Source organism: Mustela nivalis, assembly GCF_964662115.1.
Source record: "Mustela nivalis genome assembly, chromosome: 1".
NCBI classification, from domain to species: Eukaryota; Metazoa; Chordata; class Mammalia; order Carnivora; family Mustelidae; genus Mustela; species Mustela nivalis.
The window spans coordinates 10,999,279-11,025,414 of NC_139020.1; the positions used below are offsets into that span (position 1 = coordinate 10,999,279).

Genomic DNA, 26,136 nt, shown 5'->3' on the forward strand with positions numbered 1-26,136 from the left:
GTGATCTCTGTCAAATAAACAAAATCTTTAAAAAAAAAAAAAATCAGATGCTTAACCAAATGCACCACCCAGGCGTCCCAAGGGCATTCCCTTTTTTTTCTTTTTTTAAAGATTTTATTCATTTATTTGACAGAGAGCGTGAGTGAGCACGAGTTGGGGAAGGGGGCATAGGGAGAGGGAGAAGCAGACTCTGCACTGAGCAAGAACCCCAACATGGGGCTCGGTCCCAGGACCCTGGGATCATGACCCGAGCCCTGAAGACAGACCGCTAACCGACTGAGCTCCCAGGCGCCCTCCCAAGGGCATTCTCCGGCGTTGATTATCTCCACAAGGGTGCACAGCAGCTGCTACCCCTGCCTTAGCCAAGGAGGGGGGCAGGGATGAGAGAATTTTCAGGCATTATTGCTTTTTAAAACTACTATTCAGTTTGTTAAAGTTACACATTCAAAACTCAGCTTACAGATCTTGTTTTTTTCAAAGACTTTATTTATTTGACAGAGAGACATAGCAAGAGAGGGAACAGAGTGGGGGAGTAGGAGAGGGAGAAGCAGGCTTCCGCCAAGCAGGAAGCCTGATGCAGGACTTGATCCCAGGACCCTGGTATCATAACCTGAGCCGAAGACAGACACTTAATGACTGACTTAGCCACCCAGGCACCCCTATTTTTTTTTTATTTTTTTTTTTTAAGTAATCTCTGGGGCTTGAACTCAGGACCCCAAGAGCAAGAGCCGCCTGCTCCACCCCACTGACTGAGCCTGCCAGGCAACCCTATTTCTTAGTAAACATTAACCATTGCTGTGAAGGGGACTTTGGTTGAACACACTTGAGGCTGAATTTTAAGTTTGCAATGCTTGCTTTGCCTTCGCAATACTTTTATTATCTGACTGAAGAATTCTCTGAGAATTTTTTTCAAATAATTTTTTTTAAGATTTTATTTATTTGACAGACAGAGATCACAAGTAGGCAGAGAGGCAGGCAGAGAGAGAGGCGGGGGAAGCAGGCTCCCCGCTGAGCAGGGCGCCCGATGCAGGACTCGATCCCAGGACCCTGGGATCAGGACTTGAGTCGAAAGCAGAGGCTTAACCCACTGAGCCATCCAGGTGCCCCAAGAATTACTTTTATACCTTCAAAAATTTTAAGTTGATGGCTAAAATTCTATCAGATGTGTTGATAACATATAAATTGAGGAAGATTTCAATTTTTTAAAAAGATTTTATTTTTTTTTTTTTGAGAGAGAGTGTGCACTTGCACGAGAGAAAGGGAGCACGAGTTAGGTGAGGGGCAGAGAGAGAAGCAGGCCCCCCGCTGGGCAGGGAGCCCATGGGCGAGCTCCATCCCCCAACTCCGGGATCAGGACCTGAGCCAAAGGTAAATGCTTAACCCACTGGGCCACCCAGTCACCCCAGGAAGATTTCAATTTTATTATTATTATTATTATTTTTAATTTATTTATTTGAGAGACAGATCAGAAGTAGGCAGAGAGGCAGGCAGAGAGGCAGGCAGAGAGAGAGAGGAGGAAGCAGGCTCCCCACTGAGCAGAGAGCCCGATGCGGGGCTCGATCCCAGGACCCTGGGATCATGACCTGAGCCGAAAGCAGAGGCTTTAACCCACTGAGCCACCCAGGCGCCCCAAGATTTCAATTTTAAATCAAAGTCTAAATCACTTGGGTACACATTTTCAATGATAACTTATGACTGCCATAAGATTTTATTAGGTATGAATTTCTAAATATTAAACTTTATTAAATATTAAATATAAACAAAATGCCAACTGTACTGCCACTTCCTGAAGGCGCCCGGGAGAATGAGGCACAAACAAGTCACCTGCAAGAGAGTGGAAGCAGGGGACAACAGTAGAAAAGATTGTCGCAGGGTGCCTGGGTGGCTCAGAGGGTTAAAGCCTCTGCCTTCGGCTCAGGTCATGATCTCAGGGTCCTGGGATCGAGCCCCACATCGGGCTCCCTGCTGAGCAGGGAGCCTGCTTCCCCTCTCTCCCTCTGCCTGCCTCTCTACCTACTTGTGATCTCTGTCAAATAAATAAATAAAAATCTTAAAAAAAAAAAAAAAAAGGAAAAAGGAAAGACTGTCACCCCAAACAACTCCTCAGTCCCGTATTTATTAGATATAGACAGTAACCAACAAAGGAGCCGAAGAAGGCTATACATTAATCATATGTCTTGTAGATAAACAAGAAGGAAAGCAAAATATATCTGGTCAAGCAGCATCAAGTTTATCGTTGATCAAACACATTCAAAGGGCTCGTCTAATTAGCCACGGGTGTCTCCGGGGAAGGCAAGAACGGAAAAAAGCAGCAGGCGGCGTTCTGTCCTGAGCAAGCCCGCATCCGCAGCTACAAGGACGCACATCGTCCTCTGCCCCAGAGGCCTGTTGCCAGTGTATGTTTTTCTTAAGGCTGTATCTAAACATGCTTGGTAACTAGTAGAATTTCTCATGGGTTATATTTTAAGTAATACATTGTTCTGAGGGACAGTTACACTGCACTCCCAATTTCTTAACATAAAAATACACTTTGATTTTCCATTGAGATAGAATTCATACTATCAAATTCAACTGTTGAAATACAATTCAGTGATTTCTACAATAGTGACAAGGTTGTGCAACAATAACCACTACCTACTTCCAGAACATTTTCATTACTCCAAAAGGAGACCCTGGTCTACTAGCACTCACTCACTCATCGTTACTATCTGGCTTCTTCACGTAGCATGTTTCCAGGGGCCATCCATGTTGTAATGTGTCTCAGCACTTTATATTTTTTCATGATGTTGTAATAATCTGTTGTGTGCATATGGCACATTTATCCATTCTTCGGTTGATGGGCACATGGGTTGTATCTGCTTTTTGGCCATCATAAATAATGCTGCTATGAACAGTGAAATACATGTGGAAATAGATTTCCAGTTCCTTTCAGTATACACCCAGGAGGGGGAACTGCTGAGTCACGTGACAACTCCATGTTTTAACTTTTGGGCACTCGCAAACTGTTTTTTTCTTTCCTTTAATATTTTATTAATTTATTTATTTGACAGAGAGAGAGATCACAAGTAGGCAGAGAAGCAGGTGGGGGGGGCAGGCTCCCCCCTGAGCAGAGAGCCCGATGTGGGGCTTGATCCCAGGACCCTGAGATAGTGACCTGAACCCGAGGCAGAGGCTTAACCCACTGAGCCACCCAGGCGCCCCTCGCAAGCTGTTTTCTAAAGGAGTTGTTCCATTTTACCTTCTCACCAGCAGTATGTGAGGGTTTGGGATTTCTCCTAACACCTCCCATCACCTGTTATTCTTATTACTAAGCCACTGTGTCATCAAGGATTTAGAGTAACAGGTATTCCTGGATAGGTTGGAGTGCAAATTGACTCATCCTTTTCCAAATATAATTTAGCAAAATGTATTTACTCAGAAAATACACTGGCCACCTTTCCATGACTATACCTAGAGATCGGGTTCATTCTTTTTACAGGCTGCAGAGCGAGGGATGTTTCATAATTTACATTTCTGATCGCCTGCAGTTACTTGCTCCCTCCCCCTTTTTTAATTTTTTTAATTTTGTTTGCTATTATAGTGATTCAAGTGAAAATCTTGGACTCCTTCTAAGATTTTCAGAGGTAATCAAGATCCTAAAGTTTGTGTGACACGTTCTTATGCTGAGCATGGCCTTTTAAATGGCCAATTTATTTAAGATTTTATTTATTTATTTGACAGACAGACAGAGATCACAAGCAGGCAGAGAGGCAGCAGAGAGAGGAGGAAGCAGGCTCCCTGCTGAGCAGACAGCCCGATGTGGGACTCTATCCCAGAACTCTGGGATCATCACCTGAGCCAAAGGCAGAGGCTTAACTGACTGAGCCACCCAGGCGTCCCTAAATGGCCAATTTATTAAGAACATTCTGTCATTGCCACTTTGTGTATTTTTATTATGTTAATGGTTTGGAGAAAAAGATCTTTTTTTTTTTTAAGATTTTATTTATTTATTTGACAGAGAGAGATAGATCACAAGTAGGCAGAGAGGCAGACAGAGAGGGGGAAGCAGGCTCACCGCTGAGCAGAGAGCCAGACGTGGGGCTCGATCCCAGGACCCTGAGACCATGACCTGAGCTGAAGGCAGAGGCTTAACCCACTGAGCCACCCAGGCGCCCCAAGATCTTGTTTTTCTTACTAGCAGAATTTTAGGGCCTAGAGAAGAGAAAGAAATTGATTTGTATTTTTCTTTGATAAACCACTTGGCATCAGGAATGGGACAGATCTCAGCACATAAACACATGCTTGCAAGGTACCCAGTTGAAGATAAATGATCCTTGAAAGCCTGAGTGAAGTGGCAAACTTCCGTGCTTCTGTTTTCTGCACGAAGTGCTCAAACTCGAGTGCGTTTTCGAGAAGACAAGGCCGGGAGAAAGGAGATGAGAGGTATAAGGCACCTGACTGGGCCTGGGACAGGACAGATGGCTACTCGCAACTTTTAGGAAGTTCTGCTTGGTGGCTTTGAATGGAACCCTCCCTTCTGTGTCCTCTAAAACATCTTTAATGAAATAACCATTTTTAAGAAAGATTTTATTTATTTGAGAGCAAGAGAGAGAGCATAAGCAGGGGGGAGGGGCAGAGGGCCAGGGAGAAGCAGAGACCCGCCCAGCAGGGCCTAATCCCAGGACCCTGGGATCATGACCTGAGCCAAAGGCAGCTGCTTAATTGACTGAGCCACCCACGTGCCCCTGAAATGTCCATTTTTTCACTGATTACTTTATGAAATGAAGAGGAGGGCTCAGGCCTGCCAGAGGGCCAGACAACACAGGCACAGAGCTCCCAAGAGTGTTGCTGGGAAATGATTTCTTGTTCTTGGCACTTTTGTCAGCTGATTTGGACACAAATAATACATTTCAAAATCTAGTAAATGACTTAACAAAGGTCTGGTGCTACTAACTCCATTCTGAAATAAATTCCTTCCGGAACTGAGGATGTTATTTTAGAAAGCTATATGCCAAACCAATATGCAAATACTCTTTTAACACTTTCTTTCCCTTTTGCAGCATGTCTGCCCTCTGGGTTGGGAGGGATATAGGAAAAATCTTGCACTAACTCTGCAGATCAAATCTGCAGATTTAGACCGGCAGAAAAATCTGCCACTGGGGCACCTGGGTGACTCAGTCAATTGAGTTTCTGCCTTTGGCTCAGGTCATGATCACAGGGTCTTGGGATTGAGTTTCACATCAGGGTCTTAGGATCCACCAGTCCTGCCTGCATCGGGACTGCTTCTCCCTCTACATGCTGCTCCTCCTGCCTGTGCTCCCTCTCTGACAAATGAATAAATAAAATCTGAGAGAGAGAGAGAGAGGGAGGGAGGAAGGAAGGAAGGTCTGCCACAAGCTGTGTAGCTTTGGGCAACTGTGACCATCAAAAATGTTTCCCCCGGGGCACCTGGGTGGCTCAGTAGGTTAAAGCCTCTGCTTTGGGCCCGGGTCATGATTCCAGGGTCCTGGGATCGAGCCCCGCATCGGGCTCTCTGCTCAGCGGGAGCCTGCTTCCTCCTCTCTCTGCCTGCCTCTCTGCCTACTTGTAATCTCTGTCAAATAAATAAATAAATAAAATCTTAAAAAAAAAAAAAAGTTTCTCCCATTTTATTTTCTCTTAAGGGCTCCAGCTTCTCCACATCCGCATCACTTGTTATGTTGTTTTGTTCTGTCTGATAGCTGCTGTCCTAATGCGTGTGAGGTGCTAACTCACTGTGGGTTTGATTTCCTTTCACCAGGATCAGTGGTGCTGAGCTTCTCTGCGATTACTTGTGGCCCTTCGAATGCCTTCTTTGGAGAGATGTCTAGTCAAGTCCTTTTTGCCTATCTTTCATCTACTGATTTCTTAAAACAATTTTTATAGTTTTATATAGTTAGAATCATATATAGAGCCTTTTCAGATCAGTTTCTTTCACTCAGCAATATGCATTTAAAGTTCTTCCTTTTCTTTTCTTTTTTTTTAAGGCTTTATTTATTTATTTGACACAGACAGAGATCACAAGTAGGCAGAGAGGCAGGCAGAGAGAGAGGGGGAAGTAGGCTCCCTGCTGAGCTGAGAGCCCGAAGTAGGGCTTGATCCCAGAACCCTGAGACCATGACCTGAGTCGAAGGCAGAGGCTTTAACCCACTGAGCCACCTAGGTGCCCCTCTTCCTTGTCTTTTAGAGGCCTGACAGCTCAATTACTTTTTATCACTGAATGATATTTTATTGTATGTACAAACCACAGTTTCATTTGCTGAAGGACATCTTGGTTCCTTCCAATTTCTGGCAATTATGAATAAATTCTTTTTAAAAAGTTAAAAAGTGCCTAAGCAGAATAGTTGCAATACAAAAACCTTCCAAATCATCTCCCCAGATTTTCCGAATAACATTTCACTCCATCTGGTTTATTGTGTGTTCTTTCTCCCTTGCCCTGTACATGCATTTATTTCTAAGTCACTGGAGAGTAATTTGTAGACATCATATCCCTTTCTCCATAAATATTTCAACATGTATTTCCTAAGAACAAGGACAGAAACACTCACTCACTATGGACATCTCCCAGAGTAGGTAATTAAACCGCGCTGTCAAGGAAAGAACAGAAATTATGCGATTCTTTCATTTCATTTAATCTAAGAAATGCTATTTAATCAGGAAGGGCACCTTCAAAAGAAGTATGGGTAACAAACCAGATTTACATACTCATTTCCTGCGCTCTTCCATGGAGAACAGCTCGGACCAAATGATCCAGTATGACCTCACCAAAGCCCGAGGTGTCTCTGGAAGAGCCCTAAGATGAAAAGGACGTTCAGGACGCATTTCTAGAGAGTGGGCTTTTTCTGCGGAAGCAGCCTCACATCGCAAAGCTGTTTTGGAATTAGATTTGCCTTAAAACCTGTTCTTGCTATAACGCATCTTAGATTCTTTTCTTTCTTTCTTTCTTTTTTTTAAAGATTTTATTTATTTATTTGACAGAGATCACAAGTAGGCGGAGAGGCAGGCAGAGAGAGAGAGAGGAGAAAGCAGGTTGCCTGCTAAGCAGAGAGCCCGATGCGGGGCTTGATCCCAGGACCCTGGGATCATGACCTGAGCCGATGGCAGAGGCTTTAACCCACTGAGCCACTCAGGTGCCCCCTTAGATTATTTTCAAGCAAATAGTGTTAATATGACAGTTTTAATGTGTTTAGAGTTTTGTTGCTCAAATGTTTGACAAACTGGGACAACTGTTAAGCAGTGAAAGGAGGGAGGCACACCCTCCACATACTGGTCTTTTTTTTTTTTTTTTTTTAAAGATTTTATTTATTTATTTGACAGAGAGAAACCACAAGTAGGCAGAGAGGCAGGCAGAGAGAGAGAGAGGAGGAGGAAGTAGGCTCCCTGCTGAGCAGAGAGCCCAATGCGGGACTCGATCCCAGGACCCTGAGATCATGACCTGCGCCCCCATACTGGTCTTTTTAAATTTTTTTTTTTAAGATTTTATTTATTTATTTGATAGAGATCATAAGCAGGCAGAGAGAGAGAGCAGACTCCCTGCTCTCTGCCAAGCAGAGAACCCGATGCGGGACTCGATCCCAGGACCCTGAGATCATGACCTGAGCCAAAGGCAAAGGCTTAACCCACTGAGCCACCCAGGTGCCCTGGTCTTTTTTTTAAAAGAAAAGATTGTATTCATTTGAGAAAAAGAGAGAGACAGCACGAGCGGGGTGACAGGCTGAGCAGAAAGCCCAACGTGGGGCTTGATCCAGGTCCCTGGGATCATGACCTGAGCTGACAGCAAATGCCCAACTGACCGAGCCACCCAGGAGTCCCCATATACTGTTTTTTAACTTATCATAACATCTAGACGGACTATAGTTAACAATTCTGTGTTGTTTACTTGAATTTTGCTAGGGGAGGAATAGATCTTATGTGTTTTTACCAAAAAAAAAAAAAAAAAAAAAAAAAAGAGGGGTGCCTGGGTGGCTCAGTGGGTTAAAGCTTCTGCCTTCGGCTCAGGTCATGATCCTGGAGTCCTGGGATCGAGCCCCGCATCGGGCTCTCCGCTCAGAGATCTTTAAAAAAAAGAAAGAAAAGGAAGGGTAACCATGTGAGGTGATGGATACCGTTAATTAGCTTGATATTTCCCTTGATTGTGGTGATTATTTCACAATATATACACATATCAAATTATCAAATTGGACACCTTAAATATATTGAACACCTTAAATATACACAATTTTTGTCAATTAGACCTCAATAAAGCTGGAAACAAATTCTGCAGGGTGAGAAAAGCAGAGAGCAGCTGTGCTGTAAAGCAGTTTGAAACGAACGTGGTGAGTAAATGCAATCTGGGTTAGAAACAATTCAGATCTCGGCTCCCAGACTGATAGTGTGCATTTGTTGAGCCCCCCCCCCCCAGCGGCCTGCAATTAGAGGGAGGTATATACATTATTCACCAATTTCAAGGAATAGAAAGTGCTATAGGTCAGCAGCAGCAGTCAAATGCAAAACAATTCTGGCTCAAGTGACAATTCTAAATCACCACATTAATTCCATGCTAAAAATGAAAATCAAACGTCTGGCGCAGTGGAGAGGACAGTGCACCACTGGTAAAGTCCCACAGACCCTATGTGTGGCCCATACAGGAGGGTTTGGTAACTGGTTTACCTAGCTGGGAGGAGGGGAAAAGGAGTATATATCCAAATGAATGTGAATCTTCTCTTTCCCACGCTACCTTTCCCTACCACCCCCCTAGAGTTTAGAGTATTGTCGTGCAGATTAGCCACTGCTGCCTTTTTTTTTTTAAGATTTTATTTATTTATTTATTTGACAGACAGAGATAACAAATACACAGAGAGGCAGGCACAGAGAGGGGGGGAAGCAGACTCCCCACTGTGCAGAGCGCTTGATGGGGGGCTCAATCCCAGGACCCTGAGATCATGACCTGAGCCAAAGGCAGAGGCTTAACCCACTGAGCCACCCAGGCGCCCAACCACTGACTTCTTTCTTTGAAAGCTGATACTGTAGGGACACCGGGGTGGCTCAGTCCTCAAGTGTCTGCCTTCCACTAGGGTCTTGATCCCAGGGTTCTGGGATTGAGCCCCGAACTGAGCAGGGAGCCTGCTCTCTCTGACAAATAAATTAGAGCCTTAAAAAAAGAAAAAAGCTGACACTCTACATCAAACTTTTCTTTTTTTTTTTTTTTTTTTTAAGACTTTACTTATTTACTTGGGAGAGAGAGCATGAGTCGGGGCAGAGGGCAGGCAGAAGCACAGGGAGGCAGGCAGGGAACCTGACGTGGGGATCCACCCTGGATGGCAGGATCATGACCTGAGCTGAAGGCAGACTCTTAACTGACTGAGCCACCAAGACACCCCAGCATCACACTCCTTCTTCAGCAAACAGAAATGAATGAAGATGGCACCCAGAGGGGTGCCTGGCTGGCTGTCAATACAGCATGCAACTCTTCATCTCAGGGTCTTGAGTTCAAGCCCCACCCTGGGTGTGGAGCCTACTTAAAATAAAAACAGAAAAATGAAAAATAATTTTTAAAAAGATGGCACCCAGAAAGGAAAGCACATTCATGGTGGTTCTAGGAACTGTAGCTCTAGAAGTTACCATTTGCAAGCGTCATAGGACAATATGTGGTTTTAAGATGCAGACCGAACCACAAGTCAAGCTTCAGGAAGTGTAATTTTTTTGGTTACTATGGTAACTTATGGGCAATAAATCAGTTTCTTTGCAATTATCACAGAATAAGCAAATAAAAGAGAAGGAAAAAAGACATGGATTAAAACAGAGCCTTTGGGGGCGCCTGGGTGGCTCAGTGGTTTGGGCTGCTGCCTTTGGCTCGGGTCATGATCTCAGGGTCCTGGGATCGAGCCCCGCATCGGGCTCCCTGCTCCGCAGGAAGCCTGCTTCCCTCTCTCTCTCTCTCTGCCTGCCTCTCTGCCTACTTGTGATCTCCGTCTTTCAAATAAATAAATAAATAAAAAAATCTTAAAAAAACAACAACAACAAAAAAAAAAACAGAGCCTTTGGAGGACCTGGCTGGCTCAGTCGGTGGAACTCAAGATTCCTGATCTCAGGGTTGTGAGTTCAAGCCCTACGCTGGATGTAGTGATTATCTAAAAATAAAATCTTAAAAAGAAAAAAAAGGGGGGCACCTGGGTGTCTCAGTCGGTGAAGCACTGGCCTTCTGCTCAGGTCATGATCCCATAATCCTGGGAGATCAAGATCTGCATCGGGCCCTTTGTTCAGTGGGTAGCCTGCTTCTCCGTCTCCTTCGACCTGCTGCACTGCCTACTTGTGCTGTCAAATAAATAAATCTTTAAAAAAAAAAAAAAAAGGCACATATATAGAGGGAAAGAATGGTAAAGCAAATGTGGCAACTCTTGGTAGGTGAACCAATACAATACCCAGAAGCTGGCTACCTTCATATTTCTTATACATGAGAAAAGTAATTCCCCCAATCAGTTAGCTGGTTTGCATTTTGCAGCTGCAAGTGTTCCTACTGGATTAAGCAGCCAACTCCAATTCGCTTTCTACAAGTACACAATCATGCTATAAAACTGACACTTTTTGAGAGAAACTGACTGACAGTTCTAGTAACTTACAAAAGGCACTTAACTACATAGTGCTAAAGTGCAAACATCAAAATGAGATTTGTGATGAGTGCTTTCAAAACGCAAAGTGCTATAAATATATGAGTAGTTTTTAAAGCTGTGTTTATGCATTCTTTTCCACTTTAATGCTGTGTTTAAGATGCTGGCCAGAAAAGTTAGCTCTGTAGAAACACTACTTTGCTTCACACAGAACTCTACGTTGTTTGCTTATAAGGAAATCCCTCTGCATCCGTATTTAAGTCTTTCTCTGTGCAACTACATAGGAGGTAGCAACTTCTTGTTACATTGTCTCATTCAGAAGCTTAGAAAGGCCAGTACCTATTTCTGGCTCCTTTTAGGAAATACAGTCATAATAGAATACATTGCTTAATGCGCCAGGCATTTTGCAAAGTGGCTTACATATCTTGTGCAACTCTCACAAAAATTCAGTGCGTTTTATGCAATTATTATTTCATCGTACGTAAAATGAGGAAAATACACTTACAGGGCTGTTGTAAGGATTAAAAGGGATTATACATGAAGCACTTAGCACAGCAGCTGACAAAAAGTGCTAAATATACACTTACCATTTATTGGTACCCTTATTTTACTGGTAAACAGACACAGAGAGAAAAGCAGTTTTCTGCCTTTCTCTATTTTTTCTTTTTTAAAAAATCATCTCCCCGTTCAGGAGGGGGAAACAGGAAATCCCCTTGACAGTGGCTGAGCTCAAAAGCCAGGAGACCCCTGTTTTGATCTGGATCTCGACTGTCCTCAACCCCTACCTACCAACGCCTGGCTAGGCCAGCTGCCCAGTAAGTAGTTGCTGAATTAACGAAGACCAGGTTTCTCGCCCGGGTCAGCGAGACGCTTCTGGGTGGGGCAGAACGTTCAGGTCTGTGCTCGCGCCCCATCTGCAGACCCGGAAGAGGCTGTTTAGACCTGTTCGGGCAAACGACCTTGTCGACCCTTCCCAAAAGCACGTTACCGAGGGCCGTCGCCCCCGAACCACAGCGACTTCAAGGTTGCCAACCTACACTCACCACACCCTGCAATGGAGGATGCCCACCCCGGTTCCGGCCCCCGCCACATTTCGCTTCCCCCGCCTCCTCCCGGGAAGGCATAGGCACCTGGCGAAGGCCGCCGCGTGCCTCACTTTCCCCCGAACTACATCTCCCACAATCCCCATCGGCCGGACCCCCCCCCGCCCCCGCTGCTGGTGGGAGTGGGGGCGGGGCGGAGCCTTCCGAGCCGTCCCGCCTGTGTCCCCCAGGGTAGAGTTCATTTTAGGAGAGATTCCTGGGTTCCCTCTTAAAGTAGGACCTCTGTCCCGATTAGGTCCGACTCTGTCCTCTGTACCCACTGTGGTCCCCTCACGGTAAGACGACAGATGGTCTAGTCCAGCGGAGACACTCCCCCTGCGCAGGGAGACCGGCGGAGAGCGAAGGGCAAGACCGCGCACGCATGCGCAGAGGCGCAGCTTGGGGGCGGGAGCCGCTAAGCCCCTTCCCAAGGCTGTGAAGGTGAGTAGGGGGCGGAGCGGGGCGTGTCCCTCGGGACTGAGCACTGCCGGGTCTTGGCCACCGGGGCTCAGCCTCCACCATCCAAAACTATAAAGCTGTTGACCCCCAACTGTCCAGAAACTTGGAGTCCCCAGGAGCTCGGTTCTAGCGTTTGTACGTCAAAATCCCACTTCTTTTTTTTTTTTTTCCAAAATCCCACTTCTGATTAAACCACTTCTGGCATTTAATTGCCATTATCTAGTTGTAAGTTGTTCTCTTCTGCTAGACCATGAGTTTCAAGAAATAACAGCTAACGTGTCGGGAGGGCCCAGATTTCATCTCGGTTTTCTAGCATGTAGCAAACATCTCCTTGGTAAGGTAGGGAGCTTTGGGACACTTGATTTCTATTCAGTTTACTGTCAGGCTACGTACATACTTGCTCCTGTTCTCTGTTTCATGTGTGTAAGTTTCATGAGAAGACCCCTCGAGATGATGAAGACAGTTTTACACTAAAGATGCAGTGGCCGTGATGAAGTTGATAATTTGCTGGGGATACAGAGAATTAAGCAAAACCTTATTGTGCCCTAACCCTAACCATTTTCCTTACACTTTGCTCTGTGACTGGGTTATGTTGCTTTATCTTGGGGACCGACATTTTCTCTTAAAATGGGCAGACTGGATGAGATCTCTAAAAACCTGCAGCTCTGAAATTCTGTGGTTGCTTAGTGAGGAGTAGAATCCATATTATATCACAATATGTTAATACTAAGCATCATCAACTTCAATTTCTCTGCTAACATATGTGAAATATAGCTATAAACATTTGGCAGCAGCATTAGAAAAATACCGCCCCTTATCGTACCTGTAATTTCCTTATTGCTGAAAATATGAGATTGCTGATAATACAACTTCCTTCACTCTTTATTTGTTGTCCGTTTGTAGGCCATCACTGGGAAGATTATGAACATGACGTATGTGACAATGGCTCAAATCTTAAGGTCTCATCTGATAAATGTTCCAGTGATATCTAATAGACAGAAAATGCTCCCATATCTTGGTGTCATTAGACACAGAGCAGTGTCAACTCATATATCCAAAAAGAAGATGCGAGAATATTATAGGCTGCTAAATCTGGATGAAGGTTGCTCTGCGGATGATGTCAGGGAATCTTTTCATAAGCTTGCCAAGCAATACCATCCGGACAGTGGCTCTGATACTGCGGATTCGGCAACATTTGTAAGGATCGAAGAAGCTTATCGGAAGGTGCTTTCCCACGTGCTAGAACAAACAAATGCCCGACAGAATAAAGTTGAAGAAGCAGAGGAAGAAGAAGACAAATTCAAATACAAAACACCCCAACACCGGCATTATTTAAGTTTTGAAGGTATTGGTTTTGGAACTCCGAGTCAACGAGAGAAGCAGTATAGGCAGTTTCGAGCTGACCGTGCAACTGAGCAAGTCATGGAGTATCAGAAGCAGAAGCTACAAAGCCAGTATTTCGTGGACAGTTTAATTGTTAAAGATGTGAGGCAGAGTAAAGAACAAAAGATAACTCAGGCTATAGAGCGTTTAGTAGAGGATCTCATTCAGGAGTCAATGGCCAAAGGAGACTTTGATAACCTCAGTGGGAAGGGAAAACCTCTAAAAAAATTTTCTGGCTGTTCATATATTGATCCCATGACTCACAACCTGAACAGAATACTGATAGATAATGGATATCAACCAGAATGGATCCTAATGCAAAAGGAAATAAAGGATACCATTGATCAACTCAGAGAGGCAATCTTAGCATCCAGGAAAAAACTTGGGAACCCCATGACACCAACTGAACAGAAACAGTGGACCCAAGTTTGTGAGCAGTTTCAAGAAAACATCAGAAAACTAAACAAGCGAATTAATGATTTTAATTTGATTGTTCCCCTCCTGACCTGGCAAAAAGTCCATTTTGATGCACAGAAAGAAATTGCCAGAGCCCAAGAAGTATATGAGAGCCTTGTAAGAGCAGAAGAAGTCACAGATAAAAACCCAAACAACATTGATCGGGGAGAAAGGGAGAAAACACCTGAAGTCAAGACAGGTTTTTTTAACTGGATGAATGTGTGGAAATTTATTAAAACATGACCACTTAAATATTCACAGTACTGCCTCAAGCCATTTTCGGTTGTACTGATGTCACTCTTAGAAGCTGAGATATACTGTGGTAACACAAGTGATGAGAACTCTGAATCTCTGTACTTTTTTCAAAACTAATCACATCTCCAGGGATGCGTGAGGGAGAAAGCTGTAAGAAACCGAGCCTGAGACATGTTCGACCAGCTTTGCTCTGAGGACGTTGCAGGAAAAGAAGGGAACTACTAGGAAAAACAAACCCATTCTGGAGTATAGATGTCAGTCATGGGTGAAATGAATTAGGACAAGGACTCAGAAGGGGAGTCATATAAAGGGCATTCCAGAAAGTCTTGGTGCAGTTTTCAGCTCTAATAACTCAAAAGACAGTTGGCTGTTGCCATCTTCAAACATAGTTACTGCAGCAAACAACTATAACAAGCAAACCTTAAAAAGTATTATCAGAAGTCACAAAACTAAGGAATGGACTGTAGGCAAGCAAACTTACAAATGATGAATGTTTTTTTGCAAGCTTGCTACATACATACCCCTGAGTTATTAAAGCTTACAATTGTTCTAAGACTTTCAGGACATTCTTTATGCGGGTGGAAATGTTATGATCAGGAAATTAGCCTAATGGATTTATTGCACTCTTCTTTTTTTTATAAACCGTCTTTGTGGATACTGAATCAAAACAAAAAACCACGAAATACCCGAGTTGTACTTTTTCTTGCCTAACTTCATTATGTTAGCTGTACAAATCCATCAGCCAAGCTTGTTGAGATAGGTTTTCTAGAAGTAGATTCTAGTGGCCACTTTTAAAGAGTTTGGGTATATTTTCTGCATCTTTGGAGGTAAAAGAAAAAAAAAAACTCCTTGGGCTCAGTGGAAACTTGAGGTTTCATTTCTGGCTTCATCGCTAAGTCTACCTGAAGCCTTTCTGTGTCATGTTACAGATTCCCCAGGGGCTTTTTCCGTATGAAAATCTCGGTGTAGGGATCCAATTTCTGGTCTAAGGAACTCTTTCATGAATGAAAAGGTGTCTGAATTTTGCTCCAGTTTGCACTTTTGGCAAATGACTAGAGATTGACATTCGTGAGATTGTTGTGTTCCATCCACTTTCAAAAAAATCTGACTTTTTTACGTTTGTGTAATTGCGTTAGCCACAGAGTTGGGCTACTAGAAGAACACCAAGTGTTCAAAGGGAGATCTGTTTCCTTATTGAACTCCAAGTGCGGGCTTATGGATGTGGTTCAAAAGGGGTACTTGCCACTCTGATTTTGAAAGAACAAATTATTTTGTAAAGTGCGTGATGGTTCAGTAAAACTGCATCTTCCGAGGAAATGTCAGGGCCTTCTGCTTAGGTGATGGGGTAATTAATTGGTATTACATGTGATTATTTTACTGAATGAGTTATGTGCCTTCTCCAGTGATGTTATTACTCTAAACAGAATTGTGACCAGTAGGAAATGTAGCTACATAATAAGAAGTATAGTTATAAAACATTTTAAAAGACTAGGATTCTGTGAATCTTGTTAAGAATGGGAATTAGAGGGCACCTGAGTGGCTCAGTGGGTTAAAGCCTCTGCCTTAGGCTCAGGTCATGATCCCAGGGTCCTGGGATCGAGCCCCGAATCGGGCTTTCTGCTCAGCAGGGAGCCTGCTTCCTTCTCTCTCTCTGCTTGCCTCTCTGCCTGCTTATGATCTGTCAAATAAATAAATAAAATCTTAAAAAAAAATGGGAATTAGATGCATGACGCCAAGTTGCATTGCAGCAACATAACACAAAGGAAACCATTTTGGGGCGCCTGAGTGGTTTAGTCGTTGGGCATCTGCTTTTGGCACAGGTCATGATCCCAAGTTCCTGGGATCGGGCCCCGCGTCGGGCTCTCTGCTTGGTGGGGAGCCCGCTTCTCCCTCTCCCTCTGCCTGCCGCTCCCCCTGCTTGTGCTCTCTCTCCCCCAGTAAAATAAATGTCTATTAAAAACAAAGGAAACCACTTTCAATATTGGATGACAGAAAGGTAAAGTTATCAGAAAGCACTAGTAAATCCTGAATTTCAGCACACCACGCCTTATGTTTGTAAATGTTGTCTGTATTAATAAGGTTAATAAAGTTCATTTTAATGATTATCCAATGGTCTCTTGTTATATAAATAACCACTAAGAATAATAACCGTATTTTTGACTGACCACCTGTGTCGCTCTCGGCCCGCAAGAACGACCCGCAGACGAGGTGAGTGGCAAGCTTCTTTATTGATAATCACGCCGGGACCCTGGGTCAGTCTAAGACCCCCAGTATATATCCACCGAGTACAAACTATATCCAATAAGAGTACACCACGGCTAACATAACTACCAATCAGAAGGGCTACCTATGACATTATCTGTGTGCATGCGGCGCGCTCATGAGCACCTACGTGACTCCATAGGTTTCCATGGCTCCCCAGACCATGTGCCTCTCCCAGGACTCCTGGTATCCATCAAACGTCACCCGTGAAAGCACTCACATTCCTTAAGTTAATCTATAGTCTTTACTCCTAGGCTCCGCTTGGTACCTGACTCCTTGCATTCCTAGGGTCAATCGGTTACATCCCTCACTCCTCAGGCCTCGCTTAGTACGTGACTCCTTGTTTCTGCTGCATGGCTCCCCACACACCTGAATAAATGCTTTTTATCTTTTTGATTGATGACATAAAAGCTGTAAACAGATTGTTCTTGTGAAGAAGGCAAATTCACTCAGTGAAAAAACATTCACTAATTTAAGGAACTAAGTTTCAGGCCAGAGAAAAGATTTTGGCCGGTTGGTCAGTGTTTCTTGAATTGTGATCTGATGCTTCCTTTTCCTCTGAGGCAGACTTGACCTTTTACTGTCAGTGTTTCACCTTCTAACTTGGCCACTTTTTCAGATGTAGTGGTAATGTCTGAACAACTCCTGAACAGCCTTGCATCAAACACTGCCTGATTCCTAACCTTGAATTTCAGGGCTCCTTTCTTCAGACTCTAGGACCAGGACCCTGGCCCAACATCCTGAGCATACAGCCTCAAATCCCAGTGACTTTTGGCTCCCAGCCATGTGAAATGGTTTATGCCCTTGTTTTGTGTACCTGAGGCCGGTTTGGTACCTGAGGGCTCTTAATTTTCTAGAACAGTTGCAGTACTATTCCTTTTCTTCATGGAGCCACCTGGACAGAGCTCTGCACTTGGCATTGGGTAACCTCACAGAGATGGGAGTCATCTGTGACTGTACAATCAGGGCCTGCTGCTTCCTGATGCCCTTCCCTGCTGCTAGCTGCCTGGGACCACCATCACTGGGACCCAGCGACCATTTGGGACCTTCTCGGTACTTCGCAGGCACCCCTCACGCTGGTTTGCTGTTCCTAGAAGGGTTGCGTTTCCTCTTCAACGATGTTCTGTTCATTCAGCGTATATTTGTCGAAGTCCTGAAAGGGAAGCCACCATTCCACCATCCGGATGGTCAGAAATCACTGAGGGGGGACATATGGACCCCTCAGCCCCAAATGTAACCCCCAGTTACTCCTTTTCCTCACTCTTACTGCTGCCACCACCACCCTGGTCCCCAGGCAGGGGACACTGACCTCCCTCTCCTCCCCTGGCCTTCAGGCAGACCCACAAATGTGGCATAATACTTCTTGCCCAGCTGAGACCAGACTGCCCCATCAAACTACAGCTTCCTTCAAGGCTTGGGATGACATAGACAAGGGGAAAGCAGTCCTGGGGACAGAAGAGCCTGGCCTGTGGCCCTCCCCTGTTCATCTCTGAGCCCAGTCCTCAACCTGCTGTAGGGGCAGAACCCACCGTTCTCCCACCTCTGAGAGAACCCTCAGGTGCCCTCAGCATGCCTCCACTCCCCCAAGTCTAGATTTAGGAAACTAAGAACTACGGAATTTTCTTTCCTGCCGAGACCAGTTTCAGAGGTCTGGCTTCCTCTTTGAGGACCCACACCTTCCCTAGATGACTAATGTATGTCACTGTCCCCCAGCCCCGCTACCTCTGGTCCTACCTGAGAATCTCAACAGGACAGATTTATCAAATAAGTTTAACATTGTTATAAGAGAGACCTACTCCAAATAAAATCTTTTAAGCAAAAGGGGACGCCTAGATGGTTCAGGTCATGATCTCGAGGTCCTGGGATCCAACCAACCCGTGTTGGGTTCTGGGTTCAGAGGGGAGTCTGTTTGTCCCTCTCCTTCTGCTGCTCATGCTGTCTTTCTCTCTCTCAAGTAAATAAATAAAAACCTAAAAAAAAAAAGAGAGAGAGAGAGAGACATACTCAACAGTTGTGGCGCGGGTCCTTCCTGGTGTACTCTGAGAACCTTTAGCAAGGAGTCTATGGTCCAGTGTTGACTCAGCTTTATAATTTACAGCTGGACCTCTCTGCTTTCACCTCTGTGGGTGAACCTGGGTCCATAGCATTGTCCCCTCCACCTAGCTACAGTTTACACCATGAACTGCCCAGCTGAGCCCCAAAGCTTCTCAGTGAGATTTGCTTAAAGATGAACTTGACGGCTGCTCTACTTTTGGCTGCCTCCCCTCTTCCGAGGGACCTGTATTGATGGTGGTAGATGTCATTTGTCTAGCGGGGATGTGGTTCCTAACACAGGAAGCCAGATCTTCAAAGCTGCTCTTCACAGGAAAGAAGAGCCTTCCTTTCCTTAAACATGCCCCAAAATGGTCCCTTGACCCAGGCTCTGGCAAGACCTGTCCTTGGGGGACAGGGATCAGAATGAAGCATGGAAAGAACAAGGCTGGGTCTCTGGAGAATCCTCACTCAGCTGCGGCAGGAAGGCGGTGGCTCCCAGGTGCATAAAGTGGCATTAATGTCACCTGCAGGGGTGGCCAAGTCCCTGGCTTAGCAGCAGCTTCGGTCTTCTCCTCCCTAGGTCAGTTCTTCTGTGTCCTTTCAGGCACTGCTCCTAACAACCTCGAGCCACTTTCCGCCCTCCTGCAAGGGCCCGTGTCCTTTAACAAAACACTTTTCTGCTTAATCCTGCTGGGAGGGGAGGGGCTGCCATTTGCAGCTAAGCACTGGACACCTGGCAACAATACACCAGGTTGTGGAGTGGGGGAGTGGGGGACTGGGGCGGGGGCGTGGACTCTCACTAAACTCTCAGCTCTGCCATTTGGTATGAGATCTGGGCAAAATACCAAACCTCGATGACTTACGGATTACTCAGGGGTAAACGCTCAAAATGGTGACTTAGTGTGAGGATTCATTGAGATATTCTCTGTGAAGAACCCAGCTGGTGACTGCTATGGGGTGGGCACTGCACTCTAAGAATTAAATGATGCACGTTGTTGTGCTAATAAAATAATAAAAAAAAGGTTTTTAAATTTTTTTTTTATTTTTATGGTTTGTTTAAAAATTGTCCCATAGGGTGGCTCAGTGGGTTGAACGTCTAACTCTGGATTTCGGCTCAGGTCATGATCTCATGGGTTATGGGATCGAGTCCTGCAACAGGGCTCTAAGAGAATTTGAGAATTTCTCTCTCTCCCTCTCCTTCTGCCCCTACCCCTGTGTTCTTCCTCCTCTCCTCTCTCTCTCAAATAAATCAATAAAATCTCTTAAAAAGTGTTCCATAGCTCTTCTCGAGGGAATATTGATTTCAAAGCTGATCTTGCTAGTCGATTTCCTGAACTCACTGAAATTGTTCTCTGACATGCCTTCAGCTAGCAGGAGGCATTAAATGAAAGTGTAGAAGCCAGCCAAGAAAGACCACATATCGTACTTTTCCATTTATATGAAAGGTCCAGGATAGGCAAATCTCTAGAGACAGGAAGTAGAGCAGCGGTTGGCTAGGGCTGTGGTGTTTGAGAGGAAATGGGGAGTGACTGCTAATGTTTATGGGTTTCTTTTGGATGTGATAAAAGTGTTCTAAAATTGATGGTGGTGGGGCTCCTGGATGGCTCAGTGGGTTGGGCCTCTGCTTTAGCTCAGGTCGTGATCCCAGGGTCCTGGGATTGAGCCCCACATTGGGTTTTCTGCTCAGTGGGGAGCCTGCTTCCCCCTCTCTCTCTGCCTGCCTCTCTGCCTACTTGTGATCTCTCTGTCAAATAAATTAAAAAAAAAAAAGAAATGTTTAAACTTGATGATGGTAATCGTGGCACAACTCTGTGAACGTACTAAGAACCCCCAGACTATGTATTTTATTTTTTTTTTTTTTTAAGATCTTATTTATTTATTTGACAAAGAGAAATTACAAGTAGGCAGAGAGGCAGGCAGAGAGAGAGAAGAGGAAGCAGGCTCGCTGCTGAGCAGAGAGCCCGATGCGGAACTCGATCCCAGGACCCTGAGATCATGACCTGAGCCGAAGGCAGCGGCTTAACCCACTGAGCCACCCAGGCACCTCAGACTGTGCATTTTAAATGAGTGAATTTTATAGTATGTGAAAGCTGTTTTTTTTATTTTAAGATTTTATTTATTTATTTGACAGAGATCACAAGTAGGCAGAGAGGAAGGCAGAGAGAGAGGGGGAAGCAGGTTCCCTGCTGAGCAGAGAACCCGATGCGGGGCTTGATCCCAGGACCCTGAGATCATGACCTGAGCTGAAGGCAGAGGCTTTTTAACCCACTGAGCCACCCAGGCGCCCCCCGCTGTGTTGTTCTGTTGTTCTTACAACACATAGCTACTCTTACCAAACTGAGTGATGGCCTTACATAAACAGGAATCCACAAAGTGGAGAAAATAGACAAAAGCAAACATATTTGGTAAAAAATGATTGAAAGAACATGGTATTTAATTATATATAATTTAAAAAAAGATTTTATTTATTTGACAGAGAGGCAGAGAGAGCATGAGTGGGGTGAGGGGCAGAGACAGATGGAGTGGGAGAAGCAGACTCCTTGTTGAGCATGGAGCCCCCCTGGGGGCTTGATCCCAGGACCCTGGGATAATGATTTGAACTGAAGGCAGACGCTTAATCGACTGAGCGACGCAGGTGCTACACGTACAAAAACTTTCTATTCTAAAACTCAACATGGTTAAGCCGTAGGTACCCCCAAGTTCTTTATTTTGAAAAAATCTATTTTGAAAATTCACGTGTATATAGTAAGAGATTCAATCGATGCAAAAGGATAGACCATGAACGAATGAGCTCCCCACCGCTGCGCAGACCCAGACCTCCCAACCCTACTTCCCAGATCTAACCACCATCAACAACTTCTTGCACATGTATACTAGTTTTTTTTTTTTAAATAAATGACTACAAAATTAGTGGCTTAAAGAACTCAAATTTATTGTCTTACAGTTCTGGAGGTCAGAAATCCAAAGTGGATCTTACTGGTAGAAAATCAAGGTGGTGGTGAGGCTTCACTCCTTCCAGAGACTCTAGTGGAGAATCGGATTCCTTGCCTTTGCCAGCTTCTAGAGGCTTCTTGGTTTGTGGCCCCTTCCTCTATCTTCAAAGCCAGTGACAGCAGGTGAGTCCTCCCTGCTGTCAGGAACCCTCCTGCCTCCCTCTTCCACTTATGGGTTTACCTTGGTCCCACCTAGATCATCCAGCATAATCTCCCTAGTCTTTTTTTTTTTCTAAGATTTTATTTATTTATTTGACAAAGAGCAGGAGAGAGAGCAAGAGAGGGTACAAACAGGGGAAGCAGCAGAGGGAGAAGAAGCAGGCTCCCTGCCGACCAGGGAGCCCAATGTGGGGCTTGATCTCAGGACCCAGGACTCCAGGATCATGACCTGAGCCGAAGGCAGATGCTTAACCAACTGAGCCACCCACGCACCCCATATTCTCCCTGTTTTAAGGTCAGTCAAATAGCAACCTTAATTAATTTCCTTTTGTTAAGTAACATAACATATTCAGAGTTTCTGCGAATTTAGGACATATTGGGGGGAACTATGATCACACCACCACAATAGCCTTCCAAAAGTTTAGGTATATTATTTACATGCACACACTGTCTCTCCATATCTCTCTCAAAAACACACAAATGTGAACACGCTCTGTGTTCTTATCTTTTGCTTCACTAGTCTATAAATAGATCTTCAAGGTCTTTCCAAATGAACACATCCAGCTCTATTATCTGTTAAGACTGCCTGAGACGGTTGTATGCTCTCATGGAAATAAGAACTAATTGATACTGAGCCGATGAAATAAGTAGTAGTGCAAGGTTATGCAGAGAGAGACACTGAGGCATAGAGACAGGAGACGCGAGCTGAAGCGATCATGAGTCCGGAGTGAGATAGGGCGTGATAGTGCATCACAAGCTATGAGGTACAGAGAAGCTGACAATAGCTTATTCTTGTTGGATGCTTTCCTTGCACTAATGAATCTTCACAAAAATCCTATGACATCAGTACTATTTTTAACTCTTTTTAAGAGCTGAGGAAACGAATGAGGCGCAGAGAGGTTTAGCAACTTGCCTTGGGTCACACAGCTAGAAATTGTCAAGGGTTGGGATTTGAACCTGGATTGTCTGTGGTTTCTCTGCTTCCAGATCCCTCTTTTTTTTTTTTTTTTAAAGATTTTATTTATTTATTTATTTGACAGACAGAGATCACAAACAGGCAGAGAGGCAGGCAGAAAGAGAGGAGGAATCAGGCTCCCGCCGAGCAGAGAGCCCGATGCGGGGCTTGATCCCAGGGCCCTGGGATCATGACCTGAGCTGAAGGCAGAGGCTTTAACCCACTGAGCTACCCAGGCGCCCCCAGATCCCTCTTTCTTAAAAAGATTTATTTATTTGTTTATCTGTTTGTCAGAGAGAGAGTGCACACACACAAGCAGGAGGAGGGGCAGGCAGAGGGAGAAACAGGCTGAGCAAGGAGCCTGACTTGGGACTCAATCCCAGGACCTCAATGTGGGACTCCATCCCAGGATCTCGATCATGACCTCAGCCAGAGGCAAATGCTTAACTGACTGAGCACCCAGGTGTATAGCACTCAGATCTCTATTCATACCCACACACTGTGCTCTGCTGTTGGCAGAGAGGTTGCTGGAGCAGTTCACATTAGCGACAGCTTCTACAATGAAGACTCAAGACACTGAGTTCCTGGGGCTGTCTTGAATTCAGGGCGTTTTATCGTTGGACTGTCACTCTTGTCCTTTACCTCCCTTAAGGATCCTGCCTCCCTGACTGCCCCTCATACCTTTAGCAAGGGGCAGTGGGACACAGTGGTAAGGGACTGGGGCTTGAGACTCGGGAGACCGGAAGTCAGATCCACATTTTGCCACTCACTAGCTCCGTGACCTCGAGTTTCTTGAGTTTCTGTCTCCTCATTAGTCCAACGAATATACAGTTGACCCTTGCACAGCAGGGGTTCAACTCCGTGAGACCACTTACCTGCAGGACTGTAAGTGTATTTTCTCTTCCTTATGATATTTTTATAAAAGATTTTATTTAATTATTTGACGGAGAGAGAGAGGGCACAAGCAGGGGGGCAGGGGAGAAAGAAGCAGGCTCTCCCTTGTCAGCCGCAAGGCTCCATCCCAGGACCCTGGGATCATGACCCAAGCCCAAGGCAGAAGCTTAACCGACTGAGCCACCGAGGCGCCTCTTCCTTATGATTTTCTTTATAACACTTGTTTTTCTCTAACTTACTTTATTGTGAGAATACAGTCTATAATAAGTATAACACACGATGTATGTGTTAATTGATTATGTTACCGGTAAGACTTCGAATCAACAGTAGGCTGAGCAGTGAGGTTTTTGGGGAGTCAAAAGTTTTGCAGGAATGTTTGACGGGTGAGGGGTTGGCGCTCCTAACCTCGGCTTTGTCCAAGGGTCAACTGTAATCAGACCTAACTTGTGGGGATAGCTGTAATCCTTAGCGATGATGAATATGAAATGCTGAGTGCAAGGTGAAGTCCTTACTGGGAACTCGTGGTTTTCAGTGGAGGCATTACTGCCCCCAGAGGACATTTTGGAAAGTTGCGGAGGGTTCTTCAGACAAGAAAGGAGGGACACTACTGAAGAAATACCATTTTGCCCATTTGGACCAGTACGTTTTGCTGGCTGGCACAAGTCCATGCAATCCTAATCGTGAAATATTTCAGGGGCCCCTGTCAGTTAAGTGTCTGCCTTCAGCTCAGCTCATGATCCCGGGGTCCCGGGATTGAGCCCCACGTCCGGCTCCCTGCTCAGAGGGGAGCCTGCTTCCTCCTCCCTCTGCCTCTCCCCCTGTTTGTGCTATCTCTCGTTATCTCTGTCACTATCTCTCTCTCTCTCTCTCAAGTAAATAAATAAAATATTGAGGGAGACGCCTGGGTGGCTCAGTTGGTTAAGCGGCTGCCTTCGGCTCAGGTCATGATCCCAGCATCCTGGGATCGAGTCCCACAACAGGCTCGCTAAGCAAGGAGCCTGCTTCTCCCTCTGCCTCTCCTACCACTCTGCCTGCCACTCTGTCTGCCTGTGCTCACTCTCTCTCTCTCTGGCAAATAAATAAATAAAATCTTTTAAAAAAAATAAAAATAAAAATTTTTTAAATGAAAAAAAAAAATCCAAACATCATGTCGAGCCACATTTAGGAGGGCAGAGCCAGGAACACTGAGTGTCTGCAGGGCAGGTAACCAGAAAGACACATTGTTCTGTGTCTTGGCCACCATCCAAAGATCTCACCGCTTATTCATGTGGATGAAAAAAAATCTGTTTATAGTAATCTAAACTTGGAACAGAATCATATTTTACATAGAGACACAACACACATCAGGGGCATAATGCAAAATACACTATTTTTTCCCACAAATGCAAATACTGTAAAAATTGTACTTATTTTGGGGGGAATTTTACCAAGAGTTGGACCCCATTTCAGAACATCATTAGTGATGGAACCATGGCTGATGGCATTGAATTGGCAGTACTATATGCCTATTGTTGTTTGCTTTTAGTGTTGAATGCAAATACATCCCAGAGGAGATTGGATTTTAATTAAGTGCCCATTATTACCACATTAGTGGGTCTTCTAGTCAGGATCCAAGATGACCCTCAAAGATCCCCACTTTCTTTTCTTTCCTTTTGCTTTTTAAGATTTATTTATTTATCAGAGAGCTAGCGCACAAGCCGGAAGAGTAGAAGGAGAGGGAGAGAGAGCATCCCAAGGTGTGGCTTGATCTCACAACTCTGAGATCATGACCTGAGCTGAAACCAAGAGTCAGTCACTCAATTGACTGTGCCATCTCCTTTAAGATTTCACTTTTAAATAATCTCTGCACCCAACGTGGGGCTTGAACTCACAACCCTGAGATCAAGAGTTGCATGCTCCCCCGACTAAGCCTGCCGGGCACGCCAAAGGTCTCCACTTTCTGATGTTAACATTTTTGTGTAGTGCCCTCCGGTAACATATCAGATTCCATCTATGTGACCAATAGAGTCTAAGAGAAGGGACAGCATGTCACTTCTGAGGCTGGAAGCTTCCTGACTCTCACTTTCTGCTAGATCGCTCACTCTGGGTGAAGCCAGTTGACATGACTTGATGCAGCCTCGTGGAGAGGCACGTATGTCCAGGAACTGAGGTCCCCGGCCAACAGCCAGATGAACAAGTGTTACCGGAAGCAGAGTAGATCCTCTGTCAAGACTTCAGGGATCTGGAGCCCCCACTGACGGCTGAACTCTAAGCTCATGGGGACTCCTGAGCCGGAACAACTTGGCTAAGCTACTTCCAGATTCTCGATCCTTAGACATTATGTAAAATAATAAATAAATGTTTGATTTAAGTCACTAAGTTTGAGAATAATTTGCCACGTAGCAATAGACAATAACGTAGACATACACGAAACCCTGTAGTCTCACTAATTTCATTAATAAGCATTGTTTCAAAAATAATTTCATACTACTCTTCTTGTACAAAGGAAGTCAATCTATATTGCCAAAAATTACAGGTTGAAATGACCATATGAATCTGGGGGACACCACCTGTTCTGCTTCTGCCTTATCATATTCTGTCTCTAGCAGTCTTCTTTTCTTTTCTTTTTTTTTTTTTTTTTT

The 26,136-nt window shown here is 44.8% G+C and overlaps 1 protein-coding gene across 2 annotated transcripts; it reads left to right on the plus strand.

Moving 5' to 3' along the window:
- Nucleotides 1-5,633: 5,633 nt before the first annotated feature.
- Nucleotides 5,634-16,323, plus strand: DNAJC28 (DnaJ heat shock protein family (Hsp40) member C28). 2 transcript variants are annotated; one of them, XM_082688553.1, is made up of 4 exons: nt 5,634-6,773; nt 9,243-9,789; nt 10,023-12,106; nt 13,028-16,323. In XM_082688553.1, the coding sequence occupies exon 4, from the start codon at nt 13,046-13,048 to the stop codon at nt 14,204-14,206; it is 1,161 nt and encodes a 386-aa protein (XP_082544679.1). In that variant the 5' UTR covers nt 5,634-6,773; nt 9,243-9,789; nt 10,023-12,106; nt 13,028-13,045; the 3' UTR covers nt 14,207-16,323. The 2 variants fall into 2 exon arrangements, with proteins under 2 accessions (XP_082544679.1, XP_082544680.1); XM_082688554.1 differs by lacking the exons at nt 5,634-6,773; nt 9,243-9,789; nt 10,023-12,106 and adding an exon at nt 12,152-12,259.
- Nucleotides 16,324-26,136: the final 9,813 nt, after the last annotated feature.